The 18748-nt window shown below is 34.9% G+C and overlaps 1 protein-coding gene across 2 annotated transcripts in view; it reads right to left on the bottom strand.

Annotated features, from left to right (window-relative positions):
• The window catches only part of gsk3ba (glycogen synthase kinase 3 beta, genome duplicate a), a 59588-nt gene that overhangs the window by 18974 nt on the left and 21866 nt on the right, over window positions 1-18748 (bottom strand). For both annotated transcript variants that reach the window (XM_016243349.1, XM_016243350.1), the window contains exons 2-3: window positions 9278-9471; window positions 3843-3926 (exon numbers count right to left, since the gene is read on the bottom strand). In XM_016243349.1, coding sequence (XP_016098835.1) covers window positions 3843-3926; window positions 9278-9471 — 278 coding nt within the window. The remainder of the gene's footprint in view (window positions 1-3842; window positions 3927-9277; window positions 9472-18748) is intronic.

The following is an 18748-nucleotide window of genomic DNA, read 5'->3' as shown; positions in this document are numbered from 1 at the left end:
CTGCTGTTGTTGGTTATTGCTGATGTTGTAGATTATTGCTGCTGCTGCTGCAAAGCAAGTAGGAACTTGCTACTGCCAATACATATGCCGATACGGTGCTATGAGTATTTAAGACATACTGCTGCTGCACAAGTAGCACATATAATAAACCGTAGCAGGTCTATACAGGTGGAGCTGGGGGGGGGGTTCAGAGGAACTCTGAAAGCACGCTGCGAAATGCTCTAGTGAATGCTAACCAGCTATTTAAAAGTAAAGCAGTAAACTCATTGGCTGTGTATGCAACATAATTTGCAAATAAATTCTTTAAAAACCCTACAATGTGATTTTCTGCCGTAAATACTGAGTTCACAACTATTTCCTGAAACATTAGTAACGTGATCGCATCTTTAATCAGCTTGTGCCAAGTAGTTTAATGCTGTGAATATCATCAGTTTACGTTAACGAGCCATCTAGAGTTTAATGATAGTTAGCATTTGAAACAACAGTTTTTTTTACAATGTATATTTAAATAGAATGAAAGATGTGCGCTGTTATGACATCACACGGCATCATTTCTGTGTCATAATTTGTTGTCAAAAGAAACAGTGCTAATATATGCTCATGGTGTGCTGTAAATTAATACTTCTAAAAAAATCATGATCCTATCTCCATACCACAATATCAGATAGCCAGACAATGATTCATCTTTTATATCACGTTAATATTGTATGTACTGCATCTAAGAGCATGAAGTCCAAATGTCATTTTAGTAAGAAACTATGCTTCTAACCACAGGTCAAGAGTTTTGGTTCCAACCATACAACTTTGTGATGTTGTTTGCTAATGTTTGTTGAAACTATGGTTTCGGAAAACATAGCGACCATAGTTGGTTAACGATGCTTTTGATAAAACGCACCAGTTCAGCACAGCTAGTGACACAGAAATTACACTCTTCACCTTTAAGCTCAGAAAAGAGAAAGTACTTTAACATCAAAAAATTACACACTTCACCTCTAACATAAAAGTGATGATGGTCAAATGTCAAGTGTTTGTTCTCAGTGACTGGACTGTTGCCATATCATTAGCGACATGGACACGGCCGTCTGTCTACAGATCTCTCTCTCTCTTCCCTCCCCTTCAGCCCTTGTTCTAGTTTCTTAGAGATTTTTATTATTTTATAGACCTGTTCTCCATGCACTCCCTGTCAGCCTTTACCCCAGTGCTCTGTGATTACAGAGGGGCCGGGGCGTGCGAGTGGGCGTGTGAGCGGAAACCAGCTACTGACATTTCGAAAGCGTGTTTCTCAGAGAAGAAAAAAAGGGTGGTTAGGCGTTTTTGCAAAGTCATGGGTGTGGGAGAGAGGTCGAGAGGGTCTGTGTGTATGATGTGTGATATAATCGAGACCAAGACAGACAGAGAGGTAGATGTGTGGTTGGTGGTTAGGCGATGCTGCAGCGTTGACGGTATTTATGTGTGTGTGTCTTAATATCTCAGTCAGAGTGTGTTAGGTCTATATATGCCTAGCAGATAAAGCAGATAATCACATGGGCACAAGTTCTCACAGTCGATTTCTCACAGGTCAGCATCTGGGCGCCATTAGACTCCATTAGAGATTAACAAACACAGAGAAGCATGACCGATGTAGATGGGCTGGGTGATATAGTCAAAAAAATATTACTATTAGAATATAAAATATATATTATTATTATTACCTATTTGATTATATTAAATACAAATAACTTAAAAAGTTTTTTTTTAAATAAAATAAATACTTTTATTCAGCAAGGATGCATTAAATTGATCAAAAGACACACTAAAGACATTTATAATGTAAAGATTTATATTTCAAATAAATGCTGTTCTTTGAACTTTCTTTTTGCACAAAGCATCCTGAAGAAAAGGGTTTCCTGGAGAAAAAAAATACTGTCTTAAACATTGATAATAATAAGAAATGTTTGTTGAGCAGCAAATCAGCATATTAGAAAGTTTTATCATGTGACATTGAAAACTGGAGCAATGATGCTGAAAATTCTGCTTTGCATCACAGGAATAAATTACATTTTTAAACAAATTATTTTAATCTCCTGAGACCCGGCAAAAAATGTTAGGAAAACATTAGTATTTTTTCATGTCATTACATAGTTTAGAGCATAACAAAATTTTAAAAAATAAATAAAAAATGATATTTCATTTCTCTATTCTGTGGTGTCATTATGATTATTTAACTGCTCCCGATCGAGACGGAGTGTCCCCGAACTCAAATTGTAAATATCAAACACGTTTAACTGCCTCTGACGTGATACCCGCGATAGCCAATGAGAGCGAGCGTCACCTACTGGATGTTGCGTGTTTCTATAGCTGAAACTTGGGCTTGGCAGCCACAAACATGCCACTAAAGTATAAAGTGCTGAGAAAGAAATCACCCATATTCTTTTTTTTTTCTATTGTGATTTTCACTGTACAACAGAACATGCGTGAGGAGAGCCGGCTGACAACATTGATTGTCCTCCACGTGTTTTTCTTCTCCAGTCACGTTTGATCTCATGAGTCTCCGTGAGATCTCATGTCACTGCGAAATTGTTCCAACAATCAACAAGTGTGTGGTCTCGTATATTTCATTTATAAGTTATGCTACGTCCTTGGTAGAGGACATCGGGACTCAATTTAAAAAATAAAAATAAAAATACATGAATGAACATGCATAGGCAAAAACAATTGAGTTTTTTTAAATCACCAATACATTCTTAGTTTTCAGGATTTTCTTTTACCAAACTTTGTATAAAGATAATTCTCAACTATGTTATAACAATGATTTGATATACCATTTTATTTATGCAAAATGTGTGTAAAATGGCCATAAACAGGTTTTCTCATTATATACAATGTATCTATAAACTAAATCTAATTTGCACATTAATGTGTTTTTGGGGTAACATGTAATGAAAAATGAAGTGTAATAATGAGAGTAATAATTGACAAGATTTTCATAGTAATACATAATATTTCATAGGAATATTGAAATATAATTTCTTTCCCTATTCATTTGTTGTGTCTCCCAAAATGCTAAAAACATGCTTTTAGTCCCGGTGTCCTCATATGAGGACATGTATGAAGTCAACGTCCTGTTTCGAAACAGAAAGTTATATTTTGATTTGAAACCCCATAACATTTTCCTGAGATGTTGATTTATGACACACAGTTTAAAAATTAGTCAGATTTAAATGATAATTACAAAATATGATCATATTTCCATAAGAGTGTCACTAAATTAAAATCAGACATTTTTGAAGACCAAGGAGAGGGAATGGTCATGGTGAAACATCCAAACATTTAGTATCTTTGAAAAGAAAATCTCTGTGCTCTGTACAGGACATCCAGACTTAAAACTGTGGCATGTATAGTCTCAGAGAAATAGTCTCATATGAGGATGCAGGGTCTCAGGAGGTTAAACTGTTCTTACTGTATTTTTTAACAAATAAATGTCTTAGTGAGCATAAGAGACTTCTTTCAAAAACATCAAAAAATCTTACTGACCACAAACTTTTGAACCGTAGTGACTATCTTGATATTTATGTATTTTCTCTGAAAGTACTTTGAAAATATCTAATGAAATCCTCAAAATATAGCAAAATCTAATTAAAATAGTTTTCTCATTCTTTTACATTTATATCTTTTATTTGCATTTAGTAATATTGCTCTATATACTAATAAACCTACAGATATTTTTAGTAAAATATTTTAACATACAGTTTAAACTGATTCACGAAAATGAATAGAACTTAGCAACTTTAATAGCATAAAAACACACCGCGATGTAGCATGAGATAAAACAAATGATAAAGTGATATAGCAGAGACACTTGCCTTATCGCCACTGGAATAGAAGAAGTAACGCAGACGCACAATGTTGCAGTGGTCCAGTTTTCTCATGATCTGAAGCTCACGGTTCTGCAAGAAACAAACAAGAAAACAATTTAAAGGTGACATATATCATGAAAATCTGACTTTTCCAGGTTTTAAGTGCTATAATCAGGTCCCCGGTGCATCTACCAACCAAGGAAACGTGAAAAAGATTAACCCAGTAACTTTGTTTTGGTAAGCCTTTTTCTGCAAGCGTCTGAAAAAACAAGCGCGTCCGATTTCGCTCCCCTAGAACTTAGTTTAGTAGGCTACTAACATGCTGTGACAGCCGCTTTCTGAACGTGTGCACTCAGAAAACCATGTATCAGAAGTTTAAACTAATATTGTTAAAAACGCATGATTTCAGCACGATAAACATGATAATCAGAACCAAAACAGATGTTTTTAGCAGGTCCGAGCTGTAATGGCGCAGCTCTATTCTGGAAAAGGGGGCGGGGAGCAGCAGCTCATTTGCATTTAAAAAGACAGGCATGAAAAAAAGCCACTCAAAATAGGCATTTTCAAAATTATATAATACAATGATCTGTGGGGTATTTTGAGCTGAAACTTCACAGACACATCCTGGGGACACCAGAGACTTATATTACATATTGTAAAAATGGGCATAATATGTCTCCTTTAAGTTAAAAAAATATATTCAGCTGCTAATAGAGTGTAGTACTCAGCAACAGCAGTACTCTGAGCTCAGTTTACCACCTTTTAACATATTTAAATCCCCCACGCTCATTTCAAAGTGTAAAAACTGCAAAGATGCCACATGTGACCCTGGACCACAAAACCAGTCAGAAGTCGCACGGGTATATTTGCAGCAATAGCCAACAAAACTTTGTATGGGTCAAAAATATTGATTTTTCTTTTATGCCAAAAATCATTAGGATATTATGTAAAGATCATGTTCCATGAAGATATTTTGTAAATTTCTTACTTTCCTACTTTACTTTTCATAAATATATCAAAGATATATTATTTGTAGAAATATGCGTTGCTATAGACTTCATCTGGACAACTTTAAAGGTGATTTTCTCAATATTTCGATTATTTTTGCACCCTCAGAGTCCAGATTTTCAAAAAGTTCGGCCAAATATTGTCCTAACGAACCATACATCAATGGAAAGCTCATTTATTCAGCTTTAAGATGATGTATAAATCTCAATTTCAAAAAATTGACCCTTATGACTTTTTGGTTTTGTGGTCCAGGGTCACATATGGGATCACTGATGTCCCTTTGAAGCCTTGTGATCCAGCAAAAACAATTTTCTCCAGTTGGTCATGAACTGATTGATTTATTCATTAATTTATTCCAACAATAAACTGCTGAAATAGAACTATAAGAATGACTGATGTATGTGAAGTGCAATTCAAATAAAACACATAAACAGCAACAAATAAAGTTCTCGAGAGTTCTTGCTTAGAGGACTTGGGTCAGTTTCCGACCCACATCTGACCAGAATAATAGACAAAAATAGAGCTACTGAAATGGCCCGTAACCATGACAACCAGTGTCATCTGGCGGCTGCCATGAGAGAAACTGGCTAATCAACAATTTTATTTAAAGCACCACCCACATTGTATGTGCATCTGAGAGAGATGCTTCCTCTATTTACAATGAGAGCAGCAGAAGATGACGGCAAGGCATTAAACACAGGAAGACTTCATATCTGATACAACTTTAAGGCTTTTGAGGATTTGTTTAGCCAAGGCCACAGTCACTTTGGAAAATAGCAGGGCATATACATTCAGTGTCTGTTTGACATTAAAGTTTGGTTTGTTTGGTTGGTGTGAAGCGGTCTGACAAATTGAAGTCCACTTGAAAAAGTGGTTTGAGTTAAAGTCACTTTGGTATGGTTTGCAATTAGTATGAATGGAATCTGTATAAACTGCTATAGATGACAATTTAAATCAATGCATTGTCACAGTAATTATAATATAATGCATTTTTCGTTTCTCTCTGGATACATTGCCTTTAGACAGCAGCCTGTATTCTTCACATCTCTTGCAATGCATCTTGCAGACAAATTCACGCAGATTTTAAGAACATATGTGTAAAAAATAAATCAATAAATAAATAGAAATCTTGTAGGCATACAGTATACTGCAAATGCAGCCTCATAGATTTGCTGCTGTATATTATTGACAAGAAAAGTGCTCTTAATTTAATTATTTCATTTCTGAAAAGCCCCAAATACATCACTTCAGCTGCACTACTACATCACACAAGCATCTGAGTAACCTAAAAACAGCAGAGCTGGATTACTGGCTTCTGTATGGATGTATCATGTATGTATGTATGTATGTATATATATATATTTATGTTTTTCTTAATTTTTTTATACATACTAACTAATAATACAAATATCCACTAATGTCAAAGTAAGAAGCTTATGCTTGTGAGATATGAATAGTAGGACTGTTCTCACATGCTATTATCATGTATGTGTGTGTGTTTGTTGCAGGGTAAAGGTATATATATATATATATATATATATATATTATATATACATATATACATACACCTAGATATGTATGTATGTATATATATATATATATATATTTATGTTTTTCTTAATTTTTTTATACATACTAACTAATAATACAAATATCCACTAATGTCAAAGTAAGAAGCTTGTGCTTGTGAGATATGAATAGTAGGACTGTTCTCACATGCTATTATCATGTATGTGTGTGTGTTTGTTGCAGGGTAAAGGTCACACAGATAAATACCCCTACAGATGCTGACACACTTCACACATACAGATCCTCGCTAGGAAAAGCTTTGAGCAAGAGAGGGAGCAAACTCCATTGAAAGGAAGGTGGAAAGAAATGACAGAAATAACAGCAAGAGTATCACGTGAAGCTTCATAGATGATGCACACACCTCACAGCGCTTGACAGGTGTTATAAACGGGTTTTGCACTATTTTCCGAAAACAACAGGTGGCAGCTTAGAGAAAAAAAAAACTATCTCTAACCAGCAAAAGACAAATAGTTTACCAAACTTTACTTGGTAAATATTAGCGAGGATGACATTTGTTTTTTGACTAGTGACTGATTTCAACAGAGGTTGGTGTTAGCATGTTGCTAAGATAACAGCTGAGTACTTTAAAGTTTGTATGAACTGGACGTTACAACCAAATTTACCTCAGTATTGTGACGTATTTCTGAGTAAAACGGATAAAACGGATTATTGAATGAGGAAAAAACAGAGGCAGATGTGTTTTAGTGCACATTCTTGTAAAGACTACGATGAAAAACAAATGTTTTAATGTGCTCTAACAAAGTTGGGTCAATTTTGACTTGATGCAGACTTAATAATAATAATAATACAAAAAATACAAATATATAATACACAAATATTGGGTACAATAGTCCATTAGAATAATTAGAAGGACATTTATAATGTAAAAAAAAAACACTATTTCAATGAAAAATGCATTTTTCTCAGGTGAACGCAAAACGTTTATGTCTCCTTAGGGGTTCCATTGATTTAACATTTCTATGAATACTGAATTGTATTCAGTATGAATCTTCTATGAATCTGCTGTGTTTGATGGATTTTTTTCACTAGACTTCTAAAATACATAGAATTTGCTCAGAAGCCATTACAGAAGGAAGTATAATTATGCCTGTACCTTCTGGAACAACCTTCCAGTTGGAAATGTGCCAATGATGACTTAAAATGCTTAAAATGTTGCCAATACAGGCAGCACTATCACCCTAGAAGACCCAACAAAGTGCCAATGGAAAGGGCACACAGCTTCACAAACAAAACACACACACACACACCAGAACACAGTGTCAATATCTCTGTCAGGTCACTGTTCACATGCTGTCCTTCATATGTGACCGTATTCTGTCTCACACACACCACATGGATGCACTACAGCTCTCTGATGGACATGGCTCATCCACGCTGGTCACTGTCATGACGAGACAAGGTTAATTTATTCTCACTAACAGAAACCGCTCGTTGACATGAGTGACCTAAATTTAATTTACACCACCATCTGATCTTACAGTCACTCTCGGCACGACAGCATTTATGTGTCACTGCACAGGAAGAGTGACATCCTTCTCCAGTCAATCATACTTTTCTGTGGCAATATATGAAAGAGATGATGTCTGTCATCTATCAGCACAAAGTCCCCTTCCTTCTTACTAAGGTGCGCTTCAACTCCAGATTAAACAGCAAAAGTCTACACTCATCGGATGCAGTGCTGTTGCTAATATGGTGGGAATAATTTTAGGGGCCCTCAGGTCTAGTGGGGCCCAAAACAATTTCAGTAGCAGGCAAGCAAAGACAACTAGGTTCAAATCTGTTTCTCACATCATCACCAGGAAATTATTTGGATATATACCTATGCTATAATTACCATTTCTTTAAAATTCTATAGCACAATTACCATTCCTTTTTTATATTAATGGGCAAAAGCACTTCACAAAAAAAAAGGATTATTTATTACACTAAATTACACCACAGATGCTAAAAAAATTTAAAAAATTTAAATAAATGAAAGACAAAAAAATATTATTTTTATTACGGTTGGTTTGGAATTAACTGTAAATCTACTGTACTATAAAAAAATTATTACTATATTTACTTTAAATACTCAACAGTACTATTTCTTACTTTGTGTTCTTACATTATTTAATAAAATTAATAATAATAATTATTATTATTATTATTATTTCATAGTCATATTTTAAGTCTTTTTTTTTTTTTTTTGTTCAGCCCTATGCCAAGGTTGTGGGTTCAATTCCTAGGAAAAAGCTTGGCCAAACCCAAGACTGTGTATTAACCTTACGCAACAAATGCCAAGTGTTGAGATCCTCCATGTAAATATGAGTTTTTGTCATAAGGAGGCATGACAAAGTGACAGGACATTTTCCCAACCAAGTTATGATTCAAAACCCTGCTTCTCATAATTGTTTATTGAACATTGGATATCTTCTGAATGGCTGTTATTCAAGCAGCAGTTTTGTGTTCAAATTGCTTGTCGCTGAAACCTGTAGCATTGTATCTATTTAGGAAACTTTAGGTATTAGACTTACTACACCTGTATGAGCACATCAGTATGGAATTCAGCTAAAAGAGAAATGATAAACAATAAGAAATTAGAACTATATAAAAGAAATATAAGGTAGCAGAGATGAAAGACAAAAGAATAGCAATAACACTGAAGAAATGAAATAAAGGAATTGATCAAAGAACAGACATACAAAAAATATATATAATAATAATAAAATAAATAAATAAGGATATAGGAACAGAGACCAAAGCACTTTGATAAGAGAGTCTGAGATGTTCTTAAGAAAAGTCTTAAGGCCAAAAGCAGTACATACAGTCAAGGGACTGAGAAGGGATGAATGTCTCACTCTTACCTTAAACCGCTTGTCCTGAAGGACCTTCTTAATGGCCACCAGTTCTCCTGAATCACAGAGCTTGGCCTGATAGACCACGCCAAAAGAGCCATTCCCGATGACCTTGGTGTCAGTGTAGCTGACCTCCTGCGACCGGTCAGGTCCCTGTCCAGGGGTCGCCACTACTGTGGTCACTTTGCTGCCATCTTTATCTCCTACAGACAGATAAAAAGAGAGGTGGCAGTTAGAGACCGACTCGTGTTACAAAAAGGCAATCGGAAAACACAACAAGGTCTCAGTAGTAACAATTTACAAGTACTAAGTTTGAGAATCAAGAACCATTTTCTACAATTATAAAATACAAACATTAAATATGATTGGTTCTCATGACATTCGGTTCCATTAAGAGCTCTTGGATTTTTTAATGTCTAAGAATGTCTAGGAATTTATATATATTTTTTAATGTAAAATTTTTTTATGCATTTGGCAGAGACTTTTATTCAAAGTAACTTGTGTTGCATTCAAAGTATAATTGTTTAATTGTGAGCTTATGCATTCCCTGGGAATTGAACCCATGACCTTGGCACTGCTATTGCGCTCTACTGTTTGAGCTAGAGGATACAATGTTGCACTTTTGAATAAACTTCACCAGTCCTCATTCACTTTTATTATGCTACAAAGAGTGGGCCAGATATTTGTCAAGATCTCCTTTTGTATTCCACAAAAGAATGAAAGTCACACATGTTTGGAGAGTAAATGATGACCAAATTTACCATTCTGAGTGAACCATACCTTTAACTGAAAAACCAAGGCAGCTTCTCTAAGACTGTTCTGTAAATTAGGACCAAACTGGGACATGCTATCAGGCAAAACTGGAAAGAAAATCTACCTTGAGCTCACGCATTTTACATTACTTTTCTTGGCAGACGTGTTCTCACCAAAGCGGCATAAAAGAAAGTGCATATTTGGCGCTCGGGAGGATTACTTCAGCAGGTGATTTAGGATGAAAGTCGATTATATTACTTACAAATGCAAACATAGCACGTGAAATATAATCCTCAGCATGATGTGGAGAGGTTTTCAGAGTGACTATACTTTCTTTCAGAGCTGTGAGGGGTAATTAACACGGGAAATGAGTGCAGTGGGCCAAAAACATAATGCCATTAGAAAGAAGTATATACAAATATTTACTATATGCATTACCTCTTACAATATCATTAGGACTCGGCTGAATATACTTTGCAATGGTAGAAACGCGTCAACAGATTCTGCTATAAAAAATATTAAATTCCCATTTTAAAAAATAATATAAAATGACTCCTACTCCTTGGACAAAAATCAAATCATGTGTGTGCACAGTGATGTATGCATGTGATTAAGGGATCTGGTCCAGTATTAGTAGATGGTTGTGACTACTTGGATTAGCTTCTTTGAGTTCCAGTTCAAAGTCCCTGTTAGCTCTGTTAAAGGTTAAACTGCATAGCCTCCGATTGTCTTGTGCCTCTTCAACCCACTCACACCCATAGAAGCCCCAACAAACAAATTACCAACGAGCCTCAAATCAGGCCTCCGGATCAACTGTTTCCCAAATCTGCAGTTAGTGGCTGATCGTGTTGTAGCAGTGTGTTTTTAAAGAACAGAATCAGGTCTAGAGGGCAGCTTTTCCTGAGACTCTGACAGCCAATGCCAACCGCACTGATATGCAGCTAAAGCGGGTACAAAGACAATGATTTTCAGATTAACTGTGATCTACGTTTGAATGTTCCGATATCGAGTTTTAAAATCCCAAGATCGACTTTTTAATCAATAGCTTTTTTCAGCAGATCCTCATTAATCATTATCTGCAGCATGCCTCTCAATCTGCAGATGTTGCTGGATCCTGACTGCCGGCCCATGCGCAAAGAACAAAGACCTAAATTCTGTCCGGAAACATTTCTTATTATTATGAATTTTGAAAACAGTTGTGCTGCTTGATGTTTTTTTGGAAATTGATACTTTTTTTCAGGATTCTTTAATGAACAGAAAGAACAGCATTTATTTGAAACTGTCAATTTTGAACTAATAAAACTATTACAAATTTTACTGAACATATATATATACCCCAAACTTTTGAACATATATATATATATATATATTCAGGATTCTTTAATGAACAGAAAGAACAGCATTTATTTGAAACGGTCAATTTTGAACTAATAAAACTATTACAAATTTTACTGAACATATATATATACCCCAAACTTTTGAACATATATATGTATATATATCTGTGTGTGTGTCATAACCTTAAATGAAATACACACTAGTGATCGACCGATATTGATATTTTATAACCGATACCGATACTAATTATTTGCACGTTTATGTGTGAGCATATATATATACCCCAAACTTTTGAACATATATATATATATATATATATATATATCTGTGTGTGTGTCATAACCTTAAATGAAATACACACTAGTGATCGACCGATATTGATATTTTATAACCGATACCGATACTAATTATTTGCACGTTTATGTGTCCGATAACCGATATGCAGAACCGATATTTATTTACTGTTATAAAGTAAATAAATGACTTTCCAACATGCACTTATTCATGGCTGTATTATTTAATTAATGCAAAGTTACGTCTTTATTGGGACAGGACTTGACTGATTATTTTACGTGACTCCGTGAGTTCGTCTCTATTTCTTCCGCAAATGGACCGGACATATGGAGCAGATAAAAACACAGCGTCATCATCCCCACAGATTTTAGGTTAGTTTGATTATTAACTTGACAAATGTTGCTTTTTGTGTTTGAACAAACTCTATAGGCCTAGTATATTCGCTTATGGGTTGAGAAATTTATTTTGCGCGTCATGATGTAAGCTTTTCATTTAAACGCATTTTAAGCGTTGTGGTTTAAAAACTAATTTAACCGTTCCGGGACATTAAGCAGTGGGGCAGAATTCATTTTGGCAAATGCGGGCATTAAGACGCTTTCTGATACGCGAGGAACGCACTTGCTGGATTCTTAACCACCAGAAAGTTTCTGGTCCCTGTTGACTCCAATAGTTTTTTTTTTCTTTTCTTTTTTTTCATACTATGGAAGTCATGTGGGCACAGAAACTGTTACCAGTAGGCTATTGTTACAAATATATACGTTTGCATTCAACATCAGAAGGAAACTCATTCAGGTTTAGAAAGCAGCAACACTAATATTAACAATAAGCAAAATAAATGTAGAAGGTCTAATGTTTTCAAATGGAGAAAATAAAGAAGTCATAACTTCATTTTAAACTACAGTTTTAGTAGGTTTATAAGCTGTTTAATAGGCTAAAGAATTAATAATAATTCACTGGATAATGTTAATACACTGAATAATATTCTCTGGATTGTTACAAATATATACGTTTGCATTCAACATCAGAAGGAAACTCATTCAGGTTTAGAACAACAACAACATAACTTACATTTTTGGGTAAACTATTCCTCCAAAGCAGCCTAATATAGCTGCTGTTGCTATTTGTGTCAATAATGTAAAATTAAACATTAGAAAGAAAATCACTCACTGTCCGAATCACTTTTGTAAAATAATGTATATTGAATTTATGCAGTGAAGACCATTCAGTCTATTTATTTTATACAATATAGTATTTCTTATTCAGTACTTTGTGTTTGTAGGTCAATTTATTTGTTCTATTGTAATTCATGACTGTTTACTTGTCTTCAGTAAGTTTGTTTTTACGTATTTTTTATTTTGTGATATTGGAATTGGTAACGAGAATTGGGAAATTGCAATGCATTGACAATTTTGATTGGACAAAAATCCTATTTTAAGCTCTATATATCATTATTGTGAAGGGGGGCCCTGCAGTAAGTCATAGCCCCGTTATAAGCTGTTTAATAGGCTAAAGAATTAATAATAATTCACTGGATAATGTTAATACACTGAATAATATTCTCTGGATTATTGAAATATAACAAACAAAACATTGTACTTTATTGCATTTCTCAACTGGCATGTTATATCAGAATTACTAATAATGTTTTTGTCGTTATAGATTATGAAATGCCTGCTGACAGTGCAGTTTATCTATGCATTTACACAGAACTATACTCATACTGTGATCGCTCGCGGAGATAATAAATAATTAATTTCCATAGAGTTGTATCTATTTAGATGCTTATTATCGAAAATAATGGTTATATAGTAAATGTTAATACAATTTAGGGTGTTTTAAAAAAGTTAATATTGTTAAAAGTTACATGCTGTGGCCGTGCTGGAGCATTTCCTGAGCATCAACCACATCAACCCGGTGAGTGAACAGCAATATGAAAGCAGCTTCACGAGACTAATGATGAGCATAGACAACAGACAAGAGAATTACATTTAGCATTTTTATTTCCAACATGCACTGTAACTTTTTGGATGCAGTGTGTCTAAAATACTGCAAAATTAATTACAAGTCTCAAACGCATGCAGATTTCACAGCACAATGATTTATGAAAAGTGTTTCATATGTCATATATATATATATATATATATATATATATATATATAAGGGATATAGTTCACCCAAAACTTAAAATACAAAGCCATCATTTACTCAGTTTCAAGTTGTTCTGAACCTGTATGAATTTCTTTGTTCTCCTCAACATAAAACAAGATATTTTGAAGAATATTCTTAACCACCAGAAAGTTTCTGGTCCCTGTTGACTCCAATAGTTTTTTTTTTCTTTTCTTTTTTTTCATACTATGGAAGTCATGTGGGCACAGAAACTGTTACCAGTAGGCTATTGTTACAAATATATACGTTTGCATTCAACATCAGAAGGAAACTCATTCAGGTTTAGAACAACAACAACATAACTTACATTTTTGGGTAAACTATTCCTCCAAAGCAGCCTAATATAGCTGCTGTTGCTATTTGTGTCAATAATGTAAAATTAAACATTAGAAAGAAAATCACTCACTGTCCGAATCACTTTTGTAAAATAATGTATATTGAATTTATGCAGTGAAGACCATTCAGTCTATTTATTTTATACAATATAGTATTTCTTATTCAGTACTTTGTGTTTGTAGGTCAATTTATTTGTTCTATTGTAATTCATGACTGTTTACTTGTCTTCAGTAAGTTTGTTTTTACGTATTTTTTATTTTGTGATATTGGAATTGGTAACGAGAATTGGGAAATTGCAATGCATTGACAATTTTGATTGGACAAAAATCCTATTTTAAGCTCTATATATCATTATTGTGATGGGGGGCCCTGCAGTAAGTCATAGCCCCGGGGTCCAGTGAGGTCTTAATGCGGCCCTGCACGTGACGAACCAAAAAACCAAACATTTTCAGTATGAATATTACAGCTCTAGTTACCATGCTTAAATATCACACAGTTAACATCTAAACGTGCCTCATCATAGCCAGGAGTGGTAAAGAGTTTATATCAATGGAAAACAGGAGAACAGAAGTGGCTGAATGGATCAATTTACAGTCACTGATTGTTTAACCCATCGGTGGTACCATTTGTCACCAAAAGTGTATAGGAAGAAATATTGATGTATTTCATCAATTATAAATGAAAGTGAAGACTTGATTTAATGTGAACATTTTACATGAATAAGCAATATATGGTTTGTTAATCACATTGTTACATTTCTAGCCTTAATTGCTGCATAAAATGAAACAAAGAAAAAACAATCTTGGTTTATCATGTAATTTCCGTCCACTATTTCCGTTTTTCTATATTGTTGGCAACTTTCTGTTGGGTTTAACTGACAAACTGAGCAACAGTTTTCATTAATTGCAGTCTTGCAATCAAGACTTGTGTATATTTTCACAATTTTTGTGATTTAAAAAGACATTCAGTTGGTAAAATACATATAGCTGGGAAGATTTTGCCGTTGCATGCTCTACCAGTCAAAAGTTTGGAATAATTATTTTTTAAGTGTTTTTGAATAAAGTCTCTTATGCTCACCAATGACTTTGAACAAATATACAGTAAAAACAGTGATATATAATATTATAATAATGTAGAATAACTGTTTTCTATTTGAATATATTGTAAAATGTAGTTAGTTCCTGTGAAGCAAAGCTGAATTTTCAGCATCATTACTCCAGTCTTCAGTGTCACATGATCCTTCAGAAATCATTCAAATATGCTGATTCTTAGTTCTTAGTGCAGTCTGGTTGCAATTCAATTATTTTTATTTATTTCAGGTTTATTTAACAGGGACAATGCACATCAACAATACATAAATGCACAATGTGCCATAATTAGCCAGAAGGCTATTTTGCATCTGCAGTCCATGGACTGATGGTAAAATTGTCACCCTAAAAATATAAAAATTTAATTTCTGTGACTGAATTGGTCGTTGTTATGCATGCTAAACCTAGTTTCCTCTGTATTCAAGCAGAGGAATGGATATTTGAAGTAGATTCTTGTCCTGAATAAAGGAAAACCCCATGAACCAGTTTGACGAGATGTTTGTCCTGAGATCACATTCGGCTTTAGCAAACCCTTCATGTCAAAACGCTAAAGGGATGACGTGCAAATTGTTTCACATTGTAATGAAGATCGTCATACTTCCAGATCTTCAATTCTACTGTACATTAGGCATTCCAGCAGATCTTCACTCTCACTTGAGCTGAGGTTTGCTCATGGCCATTTTATGGTGTTATTTTTGGAGTGTGTGAATGTCACCCTTGACACACTCTCCACGTGCGTGTGTGTATTCATGCAGATGAGTGGGTGAGTCTTTAGCAAGTGGGCCACAACATTTCTCAGACTAAGAGATGTCTCAGTTGCCATGGAGACGGAGGAAAAGGGTCTAGGTATCGGCTATCCTATCCTAAGCTATCATGGATTAATTTGCAAATATTTCATTTAAGTTCAGTTAATGTCAACATGATATTAATTGCATGATCACACAACTTCAACACACTCAGGGTTCACTTTATGCATATCTAAATAATTTAGGCCATTACAAGGTTATCGGCTATACACAGAAACCCAAAAGATTTCTCTTTTATTCCACTTGAATAAATTTAAAAAAATAAAATAACCTGTCGACCCAGCAGATAATATCTAGTTTCATGGAACTTCATTTACTAAGTAAAGTCAAATGGAAGTAAAATGGTTTGCAAAGACTTTTCATTTTGACTTGAGTAAGTTTTAGAGATCGACCGATATATCGGATATCGGTTTTGTAATATCGGATTCACCTATAAATGCCGCCATCTTGTGGATGTTTTGAGAATTGCGCGGCAGGATCACCATTGCAGCGCGTCTGAGGGGAAACAAGACAACAACAACGGCGTGCACAGGTACTTGATTTACTGTAGTTAGTCAATTTTATTTAACATAACAGCCATTAATGCACAAATTAGATGTATTACATAAATGCCTGATATGCAGTTTATGCAGCTTCACTCGAAGAAATCGACGCTTAAAACGCGTTTTAAATGAAAACTTACATCATGACGCGCAAAATAAATTTCTCAACCCATAAGCAAATATACTAGGCCTATAGAGTTTGTTCAAACACAAAAAGCAACATTTATCAAGTTAATAATCAAACTAACCTAAAATCTGTGGGGATGATGACGCTGTGTTTTTATCTGCTCCATATGTCCGGTCCATTTGCGGTTCCACAACTCCCACTCCATCATCAGCTTTAGTAAAATAAGCTAGCTGTGTGTTTTAGTGACTCACTCATGTTTTCCCGTCTCCTCATTTTTTTCTCTCACTATTTTTATTTTTAGAATAGTTGACATTTTTACTTATCGAAGATTGTTCTTTGCATAACCGTTACCAGAATGAAGTGAAGGGAGGTGAATGCAGATATTAGGCCTGATAGATAGGCTACGTGCACAGTTTGTTCAAAAGTCAAATATATAATAAATGCATTTGATTGGTAAACCAAATTCAAAAGTGATATTTTAATCTCTAATGGTAATGCATGGAATTTACGGAAAAACTCCACTAAATAATAGCGCTAAAAAGTGAGAGGCGTGGTGGGGCTTTTGCAATCGGCGCTACCGATGTCCGTCAATCTACTCCACAGCCAACCACGGGCCCCCTCCTTGCTCGGGCCCCGGGGCTTCAGCCCCGCCTAGCCCAATGGTTAATGCGGCCCTGGTCACGTGTGTACTGAATCAATGCAGCGTTGTTTTAACCAGTACACCTGTGAAGCTTTTGTGTTTAGGCAATAGTGTGGCTATTTGTCCGGTTTTAAAATACCACAACCAGGAAGAGAGGGACAAGCTTGCTAATTTGGGACAAGTGCTCTGTAATGTCCATTTCTGTTTTAAAATCAAGTCCGCATGTATACAGTACTACCTCTCTGTATGGTTACAGAGACAGCTATCTGAAACTTGTAAAACTACTTCTTTATTTTTTCATAAAAATCAGAAATAAAAAAAAATCAGAAATGAAGTCAATATTTAATTTTGTGAGTACAGTTTTATTTTCAGTTTTGGTGTTCAATATAGCATTTTAAATTACAACAACCATTCTGTTCAGTTTGCTCTCCATGGGTAAAAAAAAGGAACAACTGGACACAAAGGTACACAGACTGGCTGTGTGATTTTATTAAAAATAAGAGTTGTTCTGAGGCCAGACATGACCGTTTTTTTTTTAAATAAGTGTTTGAATATAATTTCAGTTGTTCTGGTGATTTTTTTTTTACATTATATATATATATATATATATATTATATAAATTCTTCATTTAAAGGATTAGTTCAACCCAAAATGAAAATGCTGTCATTAATTACTCACCCTCATGTCGTTCCAAACCCGTAAGACCTTCGTTCATTTTCGGAACACAAATAAGATATTTTTGATGAATTCTGAGAGCTCTCAGACCCTGCACAGACAGCAATGCAACTGTTATGTTCCCAGGTCCAGAAATGTTGTATGGATATCGGTAAAAGTGGCTCAACTTCAGTTTTGCGAAGCTACGAGAATACTTTTTGAGCGCAAAGAAAACAAAAAAAATAAAATTTATTTAACAATTAGTCTCCCCCGAGTTATGTCTTCTGCCATTTTGGAGAGTACCCAAGAGCATAATCGACATAATCAGCGTTGTTCACGTTCGGTGGAGAAAGTGCGCATGAACGTAATTTGCGTAATCAGCGTTGTTTATGCTTAAGGGAAAGCGTGCGTATGTGTTGTGATACTCTAAAATGGCGGAAGACGTAACTCGGGGGAGAAGAATTGTTTAATAAATTGTTATTTTTGTTTTCTTTGCGCTCAAAAAGTATTCTCGTAACTGTTAGCTTCGCAAAACTGAAGTTGAGCCACTGATGTCACATGGACTGTTTTACCGATGTCCTTACTACGTTTCAGGACCTGGGAATATTTCAGTTGCGTTGCTGTCTATGCAGGGTCTGAGAGCTCTCACATTTCATCAAAAATATCTTAATTTGTGTTCCGAAGGTGAACGAAGGTCTTACGGGTTTGGAACGACATGAGGGTGAGTAATTAATGA

The sequence above is a fragment of the Sinocyclocheilus grahami genome, unplaced genomic scaffold (genome assembly GCF_001515645.1).
Source record: "Sinocyclocheilus grahami isolate Dianchi unplaced genomic scaffold, SAMN03320097.WGS_v1.1 scaffold688.1, whole genome shotgun sequence".
Taxonomy (NCBI): domain Eukaryota; kingdom Metazoa; phylum Chordata; class Actinopteri; order Cypriniformes; family Cyprinidae; genus Sinocyclocheilus; species Sinocyclocheilus grahami.
This window is presented reverse-complemented; position numbering and strand designations above follow the sequence as displayed.